At 49.9% G+C, this 16,550-nt stretch overlaps 6 protein-coding genes across 6 annotated transcripts; 2 read left to right on the plus strand and 4 right to left on the minus strand.

The window, feature by feature from the left end:
- Positions 1 to 398: 398 nt before the first annotated feature.
- On the minus strand, positions 399 to 2,785 carry N7487_011962 (uncharacterized protein; the record flags this gene model as incomplete). Its single annotated transcript, XM_056879692.1, has 8 exons — positions 399 to 648; positions 703 to 803; positions 867 to 1,132; positions 1,196 to 1,256; positions 1,324 to 1,435; positions 1,496 to 1,668; positions 1,719 to 1,907; positions 1,967 to 2,785. 8 exons carry the CDS (start codon positions 2,783 to 2,785, stop codon positions 399 to 401), a joined length of 1,971 nt encoding a protein of 656 aa, XP_056725011.1.
- Positions 2,786 to 3,671: 886 nt separating this feature from the next.
- On the plus strand, positions 3,672 to 4,836 carry N7487_011963 (uncharacterized protein; the record flags this gene model as incomplete). Its single annotated transcript, XM_056879693.1, has 2 exons — positions 3,672 to 3,949; positions 4,017 to 4,836. 2 exons carry the CDS (start codon positions 3,672 to 3,674, stop codon positions 4,834 to 4,836), a joined length of 1,098 nt encoding a protein of 365 aa, XP_056725012.1.
- Positions 4,837 to 4,896: 60 nt separating this feature from the next.
- N7487_011964 (uncharacterized protein) lies at positions 4,897 to 5,414 on the minus strand (the record flags this gene model as incomplete). Its single annotated transcript, XM_056879694.1, has 2 exons — positions 4,897 to 5,190; positions 5,241 to 5,414. The coding sequence occupies 2 exons, from the start codon at positions 5,412 to 5,414 to the stop codon at positions 4,897 to 4,899; spliced, it is 468 nt and encodes a 155-aa protein (XP_056725013.1).
- A 251-nt stretch (positions 5,415 to 5,665) lies between these two features.
- On the plus strand, positions 5,666 to 9,342 carry N7487_011965 (ATP-dependent RNA helicase ECM16; the record flags this gene model as incomplete). Its single annotated transcript, XM_056879695.1, has 3 exons — positions 5,666 to 5,869; positions 5,918 to 7,328; positions 7,349 to 9,342. 3 exons carry the CDS (start codon positions 5,666 to 5,668, stop codon positions 9,340 to 9,342), a joined length of 3,609 nt encoding a protein of 1,202 aa, XP_056725014.1.
- A 236-nt stretch (positions 9,343 to 9,578) lies between these two features.
- On the minus strand, positions 9,579 to 10,223 carry cwc21 (U2-type spliceosomal complex subunit CWC21; the record flags this gene model as incomplete). The annotated part of the gene is made up of 1 exon (XM_056879696.1): positions 9,579 to 10,223. The coding sequence occupies one exon, from the start codon at positions 10,221 to 10,223 to the stop codon at positions 9,579 to 9,581; it is 645 nt and encodes a 214-aa protein (XP_056725015.1).
- A 1,602-nt stretch (positions 10,224 to 11,825) lies between these two features.
- N7487_011967 (mRNA-binding protein PUF3) lies at positions 11,826 to 14,693 on the minus strand (the record flags this gene model as incomplete). Its single annotated transcript, XM_056879697.1, has 4 exons — positions 11,826 to 12,244; positions 12,293 to 14,389; positions 14,442 to 14,598; positions 14,652 to 14,693. 4 exons carry the CDS (start codon positions 14,691 to 14,693, stop codon positions 11,826 to 11,828), a joined length of 2,715 nt encoding a protein of 904 aa, XP_056725016.1.
- Positions 14,694 to 16,550: the final 1,857 nt, after the last annotated feature.

Raw genomic sequence — 16,550 nt, forward strand, 5'->3', positions numbered from 1 at the left:
CATTTACAGAGAGCGTGATATTCGATATACCAGAAGTGGTGCTTATATGCACACTCATATAGATATTATTATTCGATTCATATTATATAGTTTTAGTCATATCACGTTGCTTTAAGACATGAACTGGTTTTTTTTTTTATTATTTCTCTGTCTTTTGTTTCGAGGTCACGGCTTAGTTGCTAGATAATACATACAGGGGTTTCCTCCCATTCATTCTGTTCTCCATTGAGCCAGGCAACCCGATCCGAACTCATATCCCAGATACCCACGACAAAGGATAGTGAAAATCTAGACTTTCACTGGATGTTGCAGATGTAGACGTAGATTCGACTCAGAAGTAGAGTGAACAAAGGCTCAAGACTTTCAATTTAGGTCAAGACTTAAGATTGGAGTTCAAATCAAATGCCAAAGAAGAAAGGCCGCCGGTACTCCGACAACGGAGCAGCGGGCACTCTCATTGGGATAGGAACGGTATCCTTAAAGACCTCGACGGGGAGAGGGGCTGAAGGGGCAGTTCCATTCGTCTCGGGTCCCTTATCTTTCTTCTCTGTCTCCTTCTCACTGATGATAGGCACGATAACGCCGCATTCCCAGTTGCGACAGTTCATCTTCAGCTGTTTTGTCTTGGGATCCTTGACGATACGACCCCTGGATCATGTTAGTTTTGTCTTTTCATCGACAGGAGTATAGATATGTGCTCACCATGCACTTTCCGACAAATTCGCACTCCCCACATAAGCCCAACCCCGACACTCTTTGTTATCGGGCATCTCGATCGGGGTGGAAGGATGAACGAAGGCAAGCTGTAAGCCAGAATAAATGCGCATTAGTAATAAATCATTATAACTAGCCGCGGAAACACTCACCTTGTTATGCATCAAGACTCCACGCTCACTAACACAGTCTCTAAGCGTGTCACGTGGGAAATTGGCACCGGACCACCAGGCTGGATTGAAGCATATCGTGCCGATAGCGTTTTTAGCATTGCTGTGGACGTCACATGCGGTCTTGTCTGAGGGGAAGTAAACGCGGAAGTGGTCGAGACATTCTTGGTTATAGGCTTCCACTTCTGTGCGAGTTTCTTTTTTCTTGTTTGCGGTTCGGAGCTCGTAATCTAGTAGGGCGTTGTCACCTATGGGTTGGGGTTGATTAGATTAGTTGGTCGGTCTTGGGTTTTTGGAAGATGATGGCGTACCTTTGCAGGCAAGGTAGATCGAGCGCAGGAATGGAGCGTTGAGATTTCCCAGCGATGAGGCCTAAATTGGATGTTAGTATGCCCATCGTTGTATTATGTATGGAAGTATAGTAGATAAAGAAGCTTACGATGTAGTCGACGTTGATGGGTGCGTTTGTCTCTAGGCCGAGAGTTTTGACAGCACGACCCAAACCACTAAATCCAGTGCGTTGCCATTTGTCTCCGGTGTTGGTTCCGCCACTTGTATAGTTAGCTGGTGGTTCTTTTTTGATGTGGGAATCAGCCAGGGGAAATACATACACTGTATGGACAAACGCATAGCGCTTTGTCTCGCTGAAGTCAAACCCATCTAGCTTCTTGATAATGTTGCGGTGGAGATCGGATGCCTGGAGGAAGTAGACGAGTTCTTTGTAGAATGGAGTCTTTCCAGCATCAGGAACTTCGAGCTTGGGAAGGTCAATAAGGAATACAGTCTGCATGCTGTTAGAAAATTCAAGGACATCAGGTAGCCGTACTCAAATACATTTTCCATAAGTCTATCCTCTCCCCAGTCAGTAGGAGTGAGATTGGCGGACGGAACTGCGATACGAAGATATCCAGGGTGGAACATCAAAAGCAGCTTAGAATGCATACAAAATACTTGCGGCTCCATGGGTGGGAAACACAAGCGAAAATTGGGCATGCTGCTAATGTCCTGACGATATTGCTCTCGCTGTAAACGCACTCAAATTAGTCCGTGTCATTCAAGGTCATAGTGCATCGATCACTAACCGTTTCTTCATCATTTGCTTGCATAACAAATAAGATGCGTGTCGAATTGTTGAACTTGGAATAAAGCCATGGCATATCCCACAGAAACGAGCTAAATACACCCAACTCCAAGTCATCTCGCTGGATAACTTCTTCAATGGTGATCTCATTTCCACTGCGAGGGAAACCGGTGATGTGTGTCTTCTTGACAGCTCCAAGAGGCCATTGGGCCACTGAGCGAGAGGTCGGTTGGATGTTAATATTCGGAGCATTTGATGCCAACTGGCGGCAGACCTCGGTGCGAGATTTCACTCGAACCGTATTCTCTTGCGGGGCTGATTGGAACGGATTGCGTAGAGCAACAGGATTACGGGCTGGTAAAGGGTCAGTCCTGGGGAGCTTCCGGCTGGCCTGAGATGGCGGAGTAGACGAAATATCGTCGGCCTTGCGCTTGGCGAGACGTGCAAGACGCTCCTCTTCCATCTGCTTCCTGTTCATGCCCAGGAGTGAGCCGGCCGACGCCACAGAATCCTCACGGGGTGCAGTTGCATTTTTGAGAGTCTGTGCATTGTTTGGGGCTTGGGTCTCGTTATGCTCCATCGAAATAGCAAGAGCACGCTGTAGCTGCTCATGCTCGTCATCTTCAGATTCGGAATTAACCACAGACTTTGACTTAGGGAATACCTCTTCAATGTCCGAGTCGTTTCCCGAGTCATTGGTCAAATCCACAAAATTATCCTGGGATGCCTGGGATGAGGGATGTCTGTTCTGCTCGCGATACATATCTTGGCGAGAAGCCTCAATGGCAGCGGCTAACTCAGGGTCCACTAGTGGCTCCATCGTGCAGAACTCCACAAAGACCGAAATGCAGATTTTCTTTCGGGAAATAAAGGTGGATGAAGACAAAGGGGATAAAAGAGATGTGGATGGGAGATAATAATGGGACGTTTGATGTGTGGAGTATGAGACCCAAGGAGGATTTTCAAATGCAAGACCGCCACATTACGCGCGGGCTATCACTAAACGGACTCGCAGGAACCAGCTGTTGGGTATTCGAAAGTCTGGAGAATTATGATTATCCCAAACCCCAAAGTGACTTTGTTCACGGTCTACCTACAGGTGTGTCGTCTCAGATGCTGTATGCAACCCCTGCTGTGTCAATATTTACCACGTGACTGGCCATACCGCAATATCAAGAGTATACTTCTGGTCTTTAACTACATGTACATATTCATCTGCTGGTTTCATTGTATTTTTAGTCCCATATTTAACCCACTCCATTGCATCTAGTTCGAGCTGATATCTTATGCAGTGGGTAAAATGATTCAAATTACCTTGTGGATCTAATATAGTGATTAGGCCTTTCTTTCCTGATAGTTAAAGAGATAGACAAGATTGAACTATACCATACATGGCCTGCTCAATTACTACAAAACACTGTAGACCTCCATTTCCCACTGACGCTCATGATAACACCAAAATAAACCTAACTCCGGGGATGTACGGGTAACCGGTCACTGGGAATTCTTCAGATAAAACGAGTCGTAGCGTCTGTAAATGTCCAAGCCAGACGTAGGCACATATATTGTCGGGGTGACGCCGAGCCGACAACCGCTTATGTCGGTGACAACAGCATTCATCGCGATCCCCACCCACATCACGGTCCTCACCCACATCGCGATCCCCACCCACATCACTCTTTCATCTCGCATGAGCATCCATCGCAATGAAGAGGTTCAAGAAAGCCCTTCATCGCATCCGAGCGAATGCGTCGGCCACCCGCGAGCGCCTCCGAGGAAAGCTTGTAGCCAAGCGCGAGTCTAACAAAGTGACCGCTTCCGAAGTCCCGGCTTCCGAGGTCTGGGTTTCTGGGGTCTCGTATCAATCCGTCCAACCCGAGAATGTAGGCTTGGGAACCCGTGGTCCAGGAGATTCGGCTATCCCGAATGAGTCCAACCAAGTCGTGCACGTCGTCCCGACACCTAAGAAGACGTCGTACATCTAGTAAGTTGATTCAAACCCATGGGGCGCAATACCACCAACAAGTTCATTTCATCTGACAATGTAACAGTTCTGACAGCGCACTCTTCTACATCAGCGACCATGCTGGGGGAAATTTCGTGGAAAGGCTCTGGTTGCAGTTTGGCAAATGGGAATCGTTTGAGAACAGGTTCCTTGCAGACATGAGAACCTACCACCCGGACATTACCGCCAATAGACGAAGCTCGTGCCGACTCGATTGGCTGCCGCTGGAGATCCGCGCAAAGATCTGGAAGTATGTTTTTGACGACTGCAATGAAGCAATCATTCTCGAGAACGATGATTTTAGCCCCAAGATACCGAGTTCTATGAGACTTTCGTCGTTCGAATGGATGTCCGAGACATCGATTGCATACATCAATGCGCTGAGCAATCGGACTCTGGTGGTGATGGACTTTCCTAAGCACGCGTACCTTGGCCCACCATGCCCAATTTTCCGAGAGCTGATGACGAACCGAATTCGAGCCATAAAGTTCGCGCTGGGTGACAACGACCGCAAGAAGGCAAGGAAGCGCGCTTACAAATTTATCTCGTTCATGCTAAAGCACAGAGATGAGGGATTTATGGCCGTTCGCACGGTGATTGTCGAATTGAGAAGGAATTGGGAGAATGAGTTCTTCTCCGAGTGGGATCTCGCCTACTTCTTGGCTTGTGGCGCATTCGTTGCAATGGAAAGAATTCGGATCCATGGACATATCGCAGAGGAGAAACTGAACCGTGTTCTGGACCGAGCCCGAATCCTAGCGCGCGCCCCGCAGATTGCCCCAGACTCGCAGATTGCCTCAGACTGGCAAGTTCCGGAAGACTGGCAGGTTCCGGAAGACTGGCAGGTTCCGGAAGCCTTGTTCTGATGGCGGCGCCTCGTTCTGATGGCTGCCTTGTTCTCCGTCGGAGATCGGGCTATGATGGTTTCATAGGCATTGCAGAACCAGATCCACGATAGCAAAAAATGAATCTCTATCAGCAGTTGATTTTCCAAGTCCAAGGCCAACGAGGAGTAATCTCTTTTCACTAGGTGTTTTTGTTGCAATAGCCGTAGCTATCTGACGAGCAAGTAGTTGACCCGTTGTATCTTGTCCAGGAGAATATCCACCTAGTAAGGTAGTGGTGGTTAGACCCTTGAGGGGCAAAAGAGCATCATCGCCCTCAGCGAGGGTGTGCATGCCCTCAGTGCCTGGGTTCTGGTTCTCCATCGGTACATGCAACTATATACCATTAGCAATGTTGGATGAAGCCGAATTGAAGACATAAATACCCAATGCGCTAATCGTCCTGCTTGTGAAATTGTGACCATGATTTTATCGCTAAAGTTCATTATCACCACATCTGTTTGTACGCCATTGACTAACCCCGCAATCTGCTTAGTGGTAGCAGGAAATGGCAGGTTAAGGGAATCCTGCAGAGAGCTTGCATCAAAAGATTCAACCATGGTGATTTATAGTATTTATCTTTGTTGTAATACTTCAGTAAAGAGAAAGAAAACAATTGCAGGTAGGTTAACTAAGTGTATCGGAGGTTCAACACTCGTTGTCCTAGGCGGTGGCTAGTTACACCGCCTCGGGCCAAGCTGGCAATATCCCGACCGCCCTAATTTTTTTTGAAGAAACAGTTGGATCGCAGAGCTTGCATACTCAGTCAATTATCTTATTTTCTCAGTCAGAGTGGCTGCAGTAATTCAAGATGCCGCCTAAATTTACACCACGTCTAAGAAAACAAAGGCACCGGCAAAACCCTGACGGGGAGTCGGCTGATACCAATGTCGCTCAGCTCCAGCCTGTCTCCAAGGATGAGAAAGAGGAACGGCGAAAGAAGCTGAAGGGGGAGCTAACAGAGCAGCAACCCCAGATGTCCTCAAAGAAGCAGAAGCGCTTGGACAAATATATTGTATGTGGATAAGCGCAATAGAAAGATATGGCTCTAACATTCCCGCAGGAAAACAAACTCAAGAAGGAAGAAAACATCGAATTATTGAAAAAGCTAGCGCAGTCGTCTGTCGATACTTCCTCTTTAAAGAGTTCCCGGGATCTTTCCAAGCGCAAGAGACAGGATGATGACGTATCTGCACCGGCCGTTTCCGCGCCGAAACACAATGCTCCCGCAGACATCTCCGGATATGATACCGACGATTCGGACATCCACCTAAAAGTCTCCGATCCCGCAACAGATCCCAATGAACAAAAGTTACGAGAAGAGGCAGCCGCTGGAAGTGGACTTAAGCGACCATTAGAGCTAGGAGCTGATGGATTCCCTGTTCTAAAGAAGCGGAAGCGTGCACCGAAGAAGAAACCTGCACCTGCACCAGTAAAATCCGAGGTTGCATGGGAGGGCTTTGATTCGGGCGAGGAGGATGAGGATGAGGATGAAGATGAAGATGAAGATGAAGACGATATGAGCGAAGGGTCCGAAAGTGATATTGAAGAGGACTCTGAAGAGGAAGATACTTCGTCCTCTGGGGACAGTTCCGGGGATGAGGATGAAGATGAGGACTCAGAAGATGGTGAAGATGATGACGAAATGGATGAAGATAAGCCAACGCTCACAACTCGCCAATCAGCCTTCAAATCTTGGGCGGTACAACAAATCAACGAAGCCGCAGGCTTCAAACCCACCGAGGGAGCCGTGACCGAGGAAGAGCAGGTGTTCGACCCGTCTAAGTTGCCAGCAAGCCACAATACCACCCAAGAAGAACCTCTCCCGCGGGAGCTTCAGGTAACTCACGGCGATCCCAATCGTAAGGCTTACAGTGTTGCGGTTGACCGTACGGAGGAAATCCAAGTCGCCCGTCTTGGACTCCCTGTCGTTGGCGAAGAACAGAAAATCATGGAAGCAATTCATAACAACTCAGTTGTCGTCATTTGGGGTGCTACTGGTAGTGGAAAAACAACCCAGCTTCCCCAGTTCCTCTTCGAATCCGGCTTCGGCTCCCCAGGTAGCCCTAACCCGGGTCTAATTGGTGTCACCCAGCCCCGCCGAGTCGCGGCCGTGAGTATGGCGAATCGTGTTGCTCAGGAATTGGGTCAACATGCCGAGAAGGTTTCTTATCAAATTCGATTCGAGTCCACGGCATCAAAGAAGACTGCCATCAAGTTCATGACCGATGGTATTCTTCTACGAGAGATTGCAGATGACTTTGCCCTTCGCAAATACTCTATTATTCTCATTGACGAGGCTCACGAGCGCAGTGTCAACACTGATATCTTGATTGGAATGGTCAGTCGTATTGTGGGCCTGCGCAAGTCCTTGAGCGAGGAGGATCCGTCTGTCAAGCCTTTGAAGGTCGTCATCATGTCGGCTACTCTCCGTATTTCGGATTTCACTGAGAACCCAAGTCTTTTCCGTGATGGTGCACCCCCTTGGTTCAAGCCGAGGGCCGCCAATACCCTGTTGCAGTGCATTTCTCCCGCCGCACCCAGCGAGACTACGTTGAAGATGCGTTCCGCAAGGTTTCGCGCGGACACCGCAAACTACCCGCCGGTGGAATGCTTGTGTTCTTGACTGGTCAGAACGAAATCCGACAGCTTTCCAAGCGTCTGAAGCAGGCTTTCAAGCCTACTCAGCGGGAAGACACGACACAGGCAAAGGTGCAGCTCTCAGCCACCGAGGCTCCTTTGGAGGCAGAGGACCTTGAGTTAGGCGGCACTGAGATGGAAAATCCCGGATATGATGATTACGACAGTGACATGGAGATCACCGGCCTGGATGACGCAGAAGAAGACGAAGGCTTTGAACTCGCCGAAGGCGAAGAAGCCATGGACTCGTCAACTCGCGTCCATGTCTTACCTCTATACTCCCAACTTCCTACGAAAGAACAGATGAAGGTGTTTGAGCCAGCCCCAGAGAACTCCCGACTGATTATCCTCGCAACCAACGTCGCCGAAACATCACTTACCATCCCCGGTATCAAGTACGTCTTCGATTGCGGTCGCGCCAAGGAGAAGCAGTTCGATCTCTTCACTGGAGTCCAAAGCTTCCAAGTCGGCTGGATCAGTAAAGCAAGCGCAAACCAACGAGCTGGTCGAGCTGGTCGAACAGGACCTGGCCACTGCTACCGCATGTACTCCTCTGCAGTCTACGAAGGCGAGTTCGCTGAGTACACCGACCCAGAGATCCTCCGCACGCCCATCGAAGGCGTCGTCCTCCAAATGAAGAGCATGGGTCTTCACAACGTGATCAACTTCCCATTCCCCACACCCCCGAGCCGCCAAGGTCTCGCAAAGGCAGAGAAGCTCCTCAAGAACCTCGGTGCCCTCACAGCCGACGGCCAGGTAACCCCCATCGGCCGTCGTCTCTCAACATACCCCCTCTCCCCTCGATTCAGCAAAATGCTCCACATCGGCCACCAACACGGCTGCATGCCGTACGTGATCGCCCTAGTCGCAGCCCTAGCAGTGGGCGACCTCTTCGTCCCCGAGAACCAACTCGACCCGAACCAACCCCTGCAAACGACAGCCAAGAAGCAAGTCGACGACGACAGCGACAGCGACGTCGACAGACGAAAGGTCTACACAAACGCCGACCGTCTCGAAGACGACGAGCGCGAACAACGGCAAAAGGCCTACGCGCGCGCCCAACGGCTCTTCAGCAAACATGACGACACCTCCGACGCTCTAAAATCCCTCTCTGCAATCTGCGCATACGGCTACGCCTCCGACGGCGACGCCTTCAGTGAAAAAATGTTCCTCCGCGCAAAGGCCTTCAAAGAAGCAACCCAGCTCCGTCGCCAACTAACCGACATCGTGCGCTCAAATAACCCGGGTCTAGTCCCCGCCTACGAAGCCCGTCTTCCAGAGCCCTCTTCAAAGCAAATCAAGGCCCTGAAGCAGATCGTCACTGCTGGATTCATCGATCATGTCGCTATCCGCGCTGATCAAGCACCCGTTCCACCGGAGAACCCCCGCACTCCCCGTCGCGCCATTGACGTTCCTTACCTGACGCTCTTCCGTTCTCGGGATGGTAAGGGCGAGGATCTGGAGGAACGAGCTGTTTATGTGCATCCGTCTTCGCTGCTTGCTAAGCTCTCGCCCAAGGAAATGCCCAAGTATATCACTTACTCCCATCTGCAGCAGTCTTCTGCTTCGCTGGTCTCGGATCAGGTTCCTAAGATTAGGATGTTCCCGCTTGTTGCCCCTAGTGGTTTGCAGCTCTCGGCGATTGCGCATGACACGCCGCTTATTGAGTATGGAAAGCCGATTGGTAAGGCTGATGCGATTGAGGGTGTGCCGCCGCGCAGATCTTGTTGGGTTATTCCTTCTTTGGTGGGTGATGGGGGTAGTGTGGGCTGGCCGATGCCTGCGAAGAAGGTTGTGCAGAAGAAGGATCCTAAGGAGGGTTGGGTTATTGAAAAGTTTGTGGCATAGTGTACTGGTTTTGGTGTATTATAGATGAGGTTATGATATCCAATTGTTCATTTCTTTGCATTTGAAAAAGATTGTACAGCATGGACAACAATGAAAAGAAAAGAAAAACCTTGTTCATGCAACCCTATTTTCATGATAATCCCAAGAAACCCATTAACACCGATCAACACCATTACTTCAGAAGACAACCAGAGAGAGAGAGAAAAAAAGGAGAAAGAAACAAGTCAAGACATAATCTAATCCCTCCTCTTCTCCCGATAATCTCTCGAACTAGAAATCTCCCCAGTCTCCCGATCCTCCCTCAACCCAAAAGCCCTGCGCAACCTCTCCGTCTCCTCAATCTTCGCCTCAGCAAGCTCATGAACCTGATAAGACTTAAGATTGCGTCTATCCCTCCCAGCCCCAGCCCCAGATCCAGGGAAAGGCTTCTTGAACCCAGACTCTCCACGCTTCAAATCCTCCTCCAACTCAGCCAGCAAACGCTGTCGAAGAGTATCACACTTCTCATCAATCTCCTCTTCACTGAGAACCTTCTCCCCCTCATCCGCCTCGCCATCTTCCTCTTTCTTGGCTCCACTCTTCGCCTTCTTCTTCTTATCGGCTGCCTCTTCTTCAATCCGTTCGTTCTCTTCTTCCAGTCGCTCCCGCTCTTCCATCACCTTCACCTCGATCGCGCGCTTGCGGTCGTGCTCGAGGATCTGCTTATCTGGCATCCGCTGCTTGAACGGTCGGTCCATTGGTCCGCTGCCATTTGCGCCGCTGACGGGTGGGTAGGGCGCGCCGTAGCCTGTGTTGCGGAGTTTAAGGAGGGCGGAGTTGCGCTGCACGTAGCCTGATGTACCGCTGCCGCGCGGGGTTGTGAGGCCGACGTTGGAGGACATTTTTGTGGTTGTTGGTGAGTTGATTTGCGTAGGGTTGAAAGTTTGGGTTTTATTCAGGGGTTCTCTGGTGGAGAATTGTATGTGGTTGGTGTGGTGGTGATTATTGTAGATTTGTAGATTGTGGTTTTGCGCGGAGAGAGCTCGGAGCTAGTCTGGATGCCGACTCTGGATGTAGGTTCTTTGGAGCTCAGATTAAGAGTTCAGAGATAACAGGTGAATTGGTCGATACCGTGGGGTTTTATCCGTTGACGCGCAGAGAGACAATGTTGATCACAGTGTCAAGGAAGAAGTGGAAGTGCAGACTGGTTCGCTCCAACTCTATCAAAATGCGCCGCCTTATCGGCCATCACGGGATTATGATCACGTGTGATATAATCTATATAGGTCACGTGTTGGGCACCTTACAATGCGATGCGCAGCGACTACTTGGCTTTGGGATGTTTTTAAAATGTCGTTTTAGAAGGTAAACCAAGACCCAAGAGGCCATTATGCACCACAAGAGTTTACCTTGGGTGCTTGGGGTAGATACGCTGAAGATCTATTATGTACGAACGAACGGGTACAAATTTACATCATTCTAAACAATACTTAGCGAGATTAAAGTCAAGTCATAATGCATTGATAATACAGCCAGTAGCAAGAGGAAGAAAAGAAAACCACGAGATTATCAACACGGCATAATAACCCGGAAACAGACAAGCACTAAGTCCACAATCGCGGGCAGCTATAACAAGCTCGCGAAGAAGTAGAATCGGATATGCTGACCGAGAAGCACAAAAGCAAGAACACCTCTGATGAGAACACCTTGATGCGAAATGAAAGCCGTGGAGGTCGGGATCAGGAATCATAGCCACGACTTGAAATATGTTGACTTGGCCAGAGAAGGAAAGGAAATTGTGTGAAAGAAATAAAAGTGGTAGGTGGTTCTGGGTAGATCATGCGGATGCCATGGGCACAAGGTAAACTGCTGTGCAAAGTTGTTGAATTGATTCTTTTCCTCGTATTTTCTGTTGGATCCGAATGTGAATGTGGAAGGCCTGGGACTCCATGCTATGGCATATGCGCTCGGAAAATCATCAAGAGCGAAAAGATCAAATCCGTTCCCCCCCTTTCCGAGCCGATTGCCGATTTTCCCCCCATCACAGCCGCCCTTAACCCCGTGACAAAATAAAAATAAATGGAAAGAAGTGAAAGAACAAAGACGCCGGAGCCATATCGGATTCTCGGACCTGGATCTCGTAGCGAGAAGCATTGACAATGATTCACAAACACGATCGTAAAAATAAATGAACATGTCAAGAAAGAAACAAGAACAAATAAGGTAAGATAAGAAATAAGTCGGCGGTCCGAGATCGAGATCGAGATCAAGACAAGAAAAGAAATAGTGAAAAGAAATAAAGACATTCCAGGCCCTCATTGTTGCGCCGTCAAAAGCCATGGTCAAGTAGGGGAGAATCACATAGACGTTGGTAACATATATCCCGCCTGATTCCCCTGTATGTATACGCCCCGTATTAGATAGAGAACAAGAAGTCACTCGGCTCAGATCAAATCAGGATTAGAAAGATTATGTTGGGCGAGCAAGATAAAGTGTGCAACGAATTAGTGAGCACTAGTGACGTCGACCGGGACGGTAACACCGGTGTTGCCTGTCTCGGGACTCGAAACCGAAGTCACAGTGCTCTTAGCGAGGCCTTTCGACTCGAGGGTGGTATCGACGGTGGTCTGGGCATCCGTCGGGGGAGGAGTGGGTGGTGCGTTACCCACAAAAGGGACCCGGGGCTGTTCAGTGGGAATTGAGCGCTTGGCGGGTTGCGGAGAGGATTTGTGTGAGTGAGGGGGAGTGGTCGAGGTTGTGTGAGACAGAGGACCAGTCGGAGGAGAGTTGGGGTCAAAGATAAGCTTCTCAATGGCAACAATCTGCTTGCCGTAGCTGAACTTCTTCAGCTGGCTGAGAAGGGGCTTGATTTGGTCGATGAGGGCTTCACGCTCAGCATCTTTCAATTGGCCCAGCACTTTCTCTGTTGGGGGTTAGTATAGTACACAACGAGTGATCTGGGTGAACTTACGAATGACATAGTTGCCATACTGGTCACGCATGAGACCAAGGAGAGGGCTCTCGCCACGGTCATTGGCGGAGGTTAGGGTGCTGATGATGTGGATACGTTCATGTTCCGCACCGAACTCAATACTCTTCTCAACCACGTTGCTAGCAAACTTGTGCTTGGAGTAAGCAAGGAGCTGTCCCATAACAATGTCGATCATGCGAGTTCGGTCCTTCTCGTCACCGTTCTCAATAACGTGCTGGATGACATAGTTGCCAAACTGGTCGGGAATCAGATTGGAGGTGCAGGCGTGAAGCTCAGCCAGAATTGACTGGCGATCGACCTCTTCGCAGTGCTCAAGCATTCTCTGGATGACACGGCAGCCATAAGGGTGGGCAGCTAGTCTGTTGACCTGTCCACGGAAGGCATTGATTATGAACTGCACGTATTGCGAAGGAACACGCTCAATGGCCTTCTGGATGACGTGATTACCATTCTGATCGCGAACACACTTGAGGACATGGTTCTCTAGCTCCTTGACCATCGCAGCTTGCTGGTCAGTCAGGATGTGCTCGAGGGCCTTCTGGACCACTCGGCATCCATACATCTGGGTCGACAGGGCCAAGACGTGGCCACGCATCTGGTTGGCAAGAATCTTCTTCTGGGTCTGGTTGCCATGCTCGAACAATTTCTGCACGACGTAGTTGCCGAAGACATCAGTCATCAACTGGAGGCAGTTCGGCTGGATCTCACGGAACACCTGCTCCTTCTCATCGCTGTTGGCGGTCTCAAGCTTCTGTTGAATGAAGCGAGAACCATGCTGGTCACCACTGAACTCAACTACATGGTTGTAGATGTCCTTGAGCTCGTAGCGCTTGTTTCCCTTGCTGTTGGCCCTAAACTCTTCTAGGAGAGGGCTGCGGACAACCTGGGTAGGGTCATGCTCGCGCTGAGTGCGCGATACCAGAGCAGCGGCACCGAGGCCACTAAGGTGGCCCACCGGGTAAAATCCGGACAGAGCATTCAGACGAGAAGCCTGGTAAGCCTGGAAGTCGTAAGACGGAGGGTACTGCATCCGCGAGGCACCTTGGGCAAGCTCCTGCTCCTGGAAGTTGCGGAGCCTGCGCTCAAAGGCTGCGACTTGGCTTTCATTTGCGCCTGCGTTGCGGTACTGTGCGGCAGCCCCGTCAACCCCGGCATAAATGGGGCTATCAATGCGGGCATAGTCTGAGGGTGAGATGGAGCCGGTGTTCGCAGCTCTGGATCGTGCCTGGTAAGCAAGATGCATCTCTTGTGCAGCCTCCGCAGTGTATCCGAGGGCCTGGTACGTGTCTTCGTTGTTCTGGTACTTCCCGCGCGGGAAGGTGCCATCGAAGGATGCATGTGGCACGAAGGAGGGTCGCTGAGCCGCTTGGGAGCCGTAGTTGGCTTCGTTGAGCTGCAGCTTGTTAAAGCCGGCGTTGAGATCCATCGACCCACCGCTGTAGCGGCCATCGATGCTGTGGTTGTCGGAGTAGAAAGAAGGATGAGCGGAATGGGCGGGACGCTGAGTAGTGTAAGAAGCGGAGTTGTGCGAGGCGTGCGACAGTGCGCTTCGACCCTGGGTAGGGGACATATGCTCGGCAATTCCGGACCCCAAGGTTGCCATGCCCATTGAGGTACCCATACCATCTCCGCTCGTGCCATCCAGAGGGTTCGCAAATCCAGGCTTGACAGGGAAGGTCGCTCCGACAGGGCTGCCACCGAGACCAGTGGTGTTTATCTGACGTCGACCAGCAAACCCACCAAACGTGATGCCTTCTCCGGATGGGGACACACCCTCCGACGCAGGGTTGAGGTAGGGCCGGTGGCTGGCGGTGCCAGCGGCGGTATTTATGCCAGTAGTACGGGGTAGAGCAAAGTAAGAGCTATCACTGCCTTCGTTGATAGCAGGAGCACTGCGGTCATTTGCACGAGTCTGGGTGGGGGATGTGGCGAGGCCTCTGTTCTGGAAGGAGGGGTTGGTGTTGACAGTGCTCCACGGCAAGTTGGCACGTCCCGACCAGCCATCTGACTCGGATGTAGAGAGAAGGGAACCCGATCCCGACTTTCCTTCGAATGCAGTCTCGGTGAGGTGTTGCTCTAGAAACTGCGTCAGCATGACCCCAATCGTAATGGATGCACCATGACTTACCATCCCCGAATCCTCCTAGGTTGGAGTCGCCCCAGATGTTGTTCTTCCAGCTAGCTTTACTAGCACCGAAACCCTTGCCGACACTGTTGCCTTGTGAGCCGCGGTTGCGGTCGTTCATCCCGGATGAATTCATGTTGGAAGCCCGGTTGGATCGTGCCTAGATTCGCTGTCATTATCATTCCATTTATCACCATCCATGGTGTCACTCACGTTGTGTACGCTGGTTGTATTCGCGGCCATCGTAGAAGCCATCCCAGGAAATTTCCGATCGGCAGAACAGTAATTCGATATGTACTCGAACGGCGACGATTATTTGTAGGTGGTTCGGAGTGTTGTCTCGTTGTAATAAATCACAGAGCTGAGACGATCGGCCGATGCTGTCGGCTAGTATTTGCAAACGGGCACCAGGCACCAGAGACGGCGTACACGAAGGAATATATGACTGCGATGATAAGAAGCCCTTGTTAGCAGGGTTTGAGCCATATTGGGAAACGTTGCATCGGGATGGCAAATCTGGAGAAAGGTACACGAGCACCCTGGGGTAATCAAGTGTCTGAAAGGGAAGACTCACCAAAGGAGGGGATAGAAGGGATCACAAGAAAGAGCGAAAGGGAAGAAAACGAATGTTTGTCTTCTGTATTGCTCAACGGCGAACCCAGGACATGTACAGATTATACAGGAGCAAGAGAGGAAGGGAGACGGAAGGGAGGAAGAGCGACGAGCTCTGAATGAGCCGAGAAATGCTGAGCGTGGCAGGAAGGTCGATCGAGCCTGACAGTGATAGAAGATGCAAGGTGACAAAGAATTGGAACGATTATTATCACCCTTTCGTTTGCTGCAGCTGTGGGGTTGCAAGCTGGTAACCGGAGTGTTCTGAATTGAGGAGGCGCCGCAACGTTACTCTGCTCCGTGCATGCTCCAAGAATCTCCCAGTTTGCAGATCGTCCTCATATGCCTTATGGAGAGGCGATCCCCGAGAATGGCAATTAGAACGTTGGGGGACCCTAGATTGATTGGCGTAGGCAAGGGGTTTTGGATGTCTGAGGGGGGAAGATTTTCGAGTAGCGAACTAAGAGAGGATAATGGAATGCGCTCGCGCAAGAAGGATGAGAATCCGGGATTCAGTGGATCGATGAAAGGGAATGTGGACGAGAGACAAGGCACGGCATTAATGTAGTCCAGCTGTCACACAGGCGCCAGCATGACAGCCCAAGGGGGTTTTTTTGTGTGGCTGTTTCTTGGGAGTGGGTTGATGGTGAGGCGGTGATGGAAGGAGAAAAAGGAAAGGTCAAAAAAAAAAGAGGAGACGGTTGAAATAATAAGGAAGACAATTAAAAAAAAAGAGTCACACGAAAAAAAAAGAAGAAGGAAAGAAAAGGAAAAAAAGAACAGAACAGAGTCAATTGGATAGATAACAAGAAGAAAGATGATTTCTCAGGCAGATCAGCCGCTGTATTGCCGCGTAATACCATAACCATGTGAACAGGTCGATCCTAGTTGGGAGATGGCGGTACTTCAGTTTAGGTTAGAGTTTAGCGGTAAACCCAAGTATCTTTTCAGCCATTTGTTGATGGCGCACGTATTTAACCGTCACCGCGATCTAACTCCCGGCGCTTCTTTTTTAGCCTGGCCCCATCTCTTTGTCTTGTTTTTACATCGTGAATATTGTACTGTATATCATATATATCATATATATAATGTATACATATTTTCTATTGAACTTCATGTCCATTACATATTGTATTGCAATTCTATCTCTCCATACACTCTGTACACTGCCCTATTAGGTAACTAGTCGGGTCATCTCCCATGGTCCAGCTTAATACATCAACAAATTGTCCCTGGAACAATATCGAATAACCCATGTAATAAAGGTGAACGAGCAAACCTGAAGTCACCATTGGAGAGATTTAACACTTCGGTCAAAAGTTCCTATCCACTCCATTATAGAACTGCCTGGCAGCTGTATTGACCATGGAACCTTTATATAGACAAAACATACTCCCGAATGGAACCGGTGCCCAACATAAAGAAGGTTTCTCGCTAAAAAGAATCAGGGAAAAGGAATTTACCTGGGCAGCTTCAAAGTTGATGTTCCTCTAAATGAAG

The sequence above is a fragment of the Penicillium crustosum genome (genome assembly GCF_028827405.1).
Source record: "Penicillium crustosum strain IBT 35664 chromosome Unknown utg000005l_segment0_segment0, whole genome shotgun sequence".
Classification (NCBI taxonomy): Eukaryota; Fungi; Ascomycota; class Eurotiomycetes; order Eurotiales; family Aspergillaceae; genus Penicillium; species Penicillium crustosum.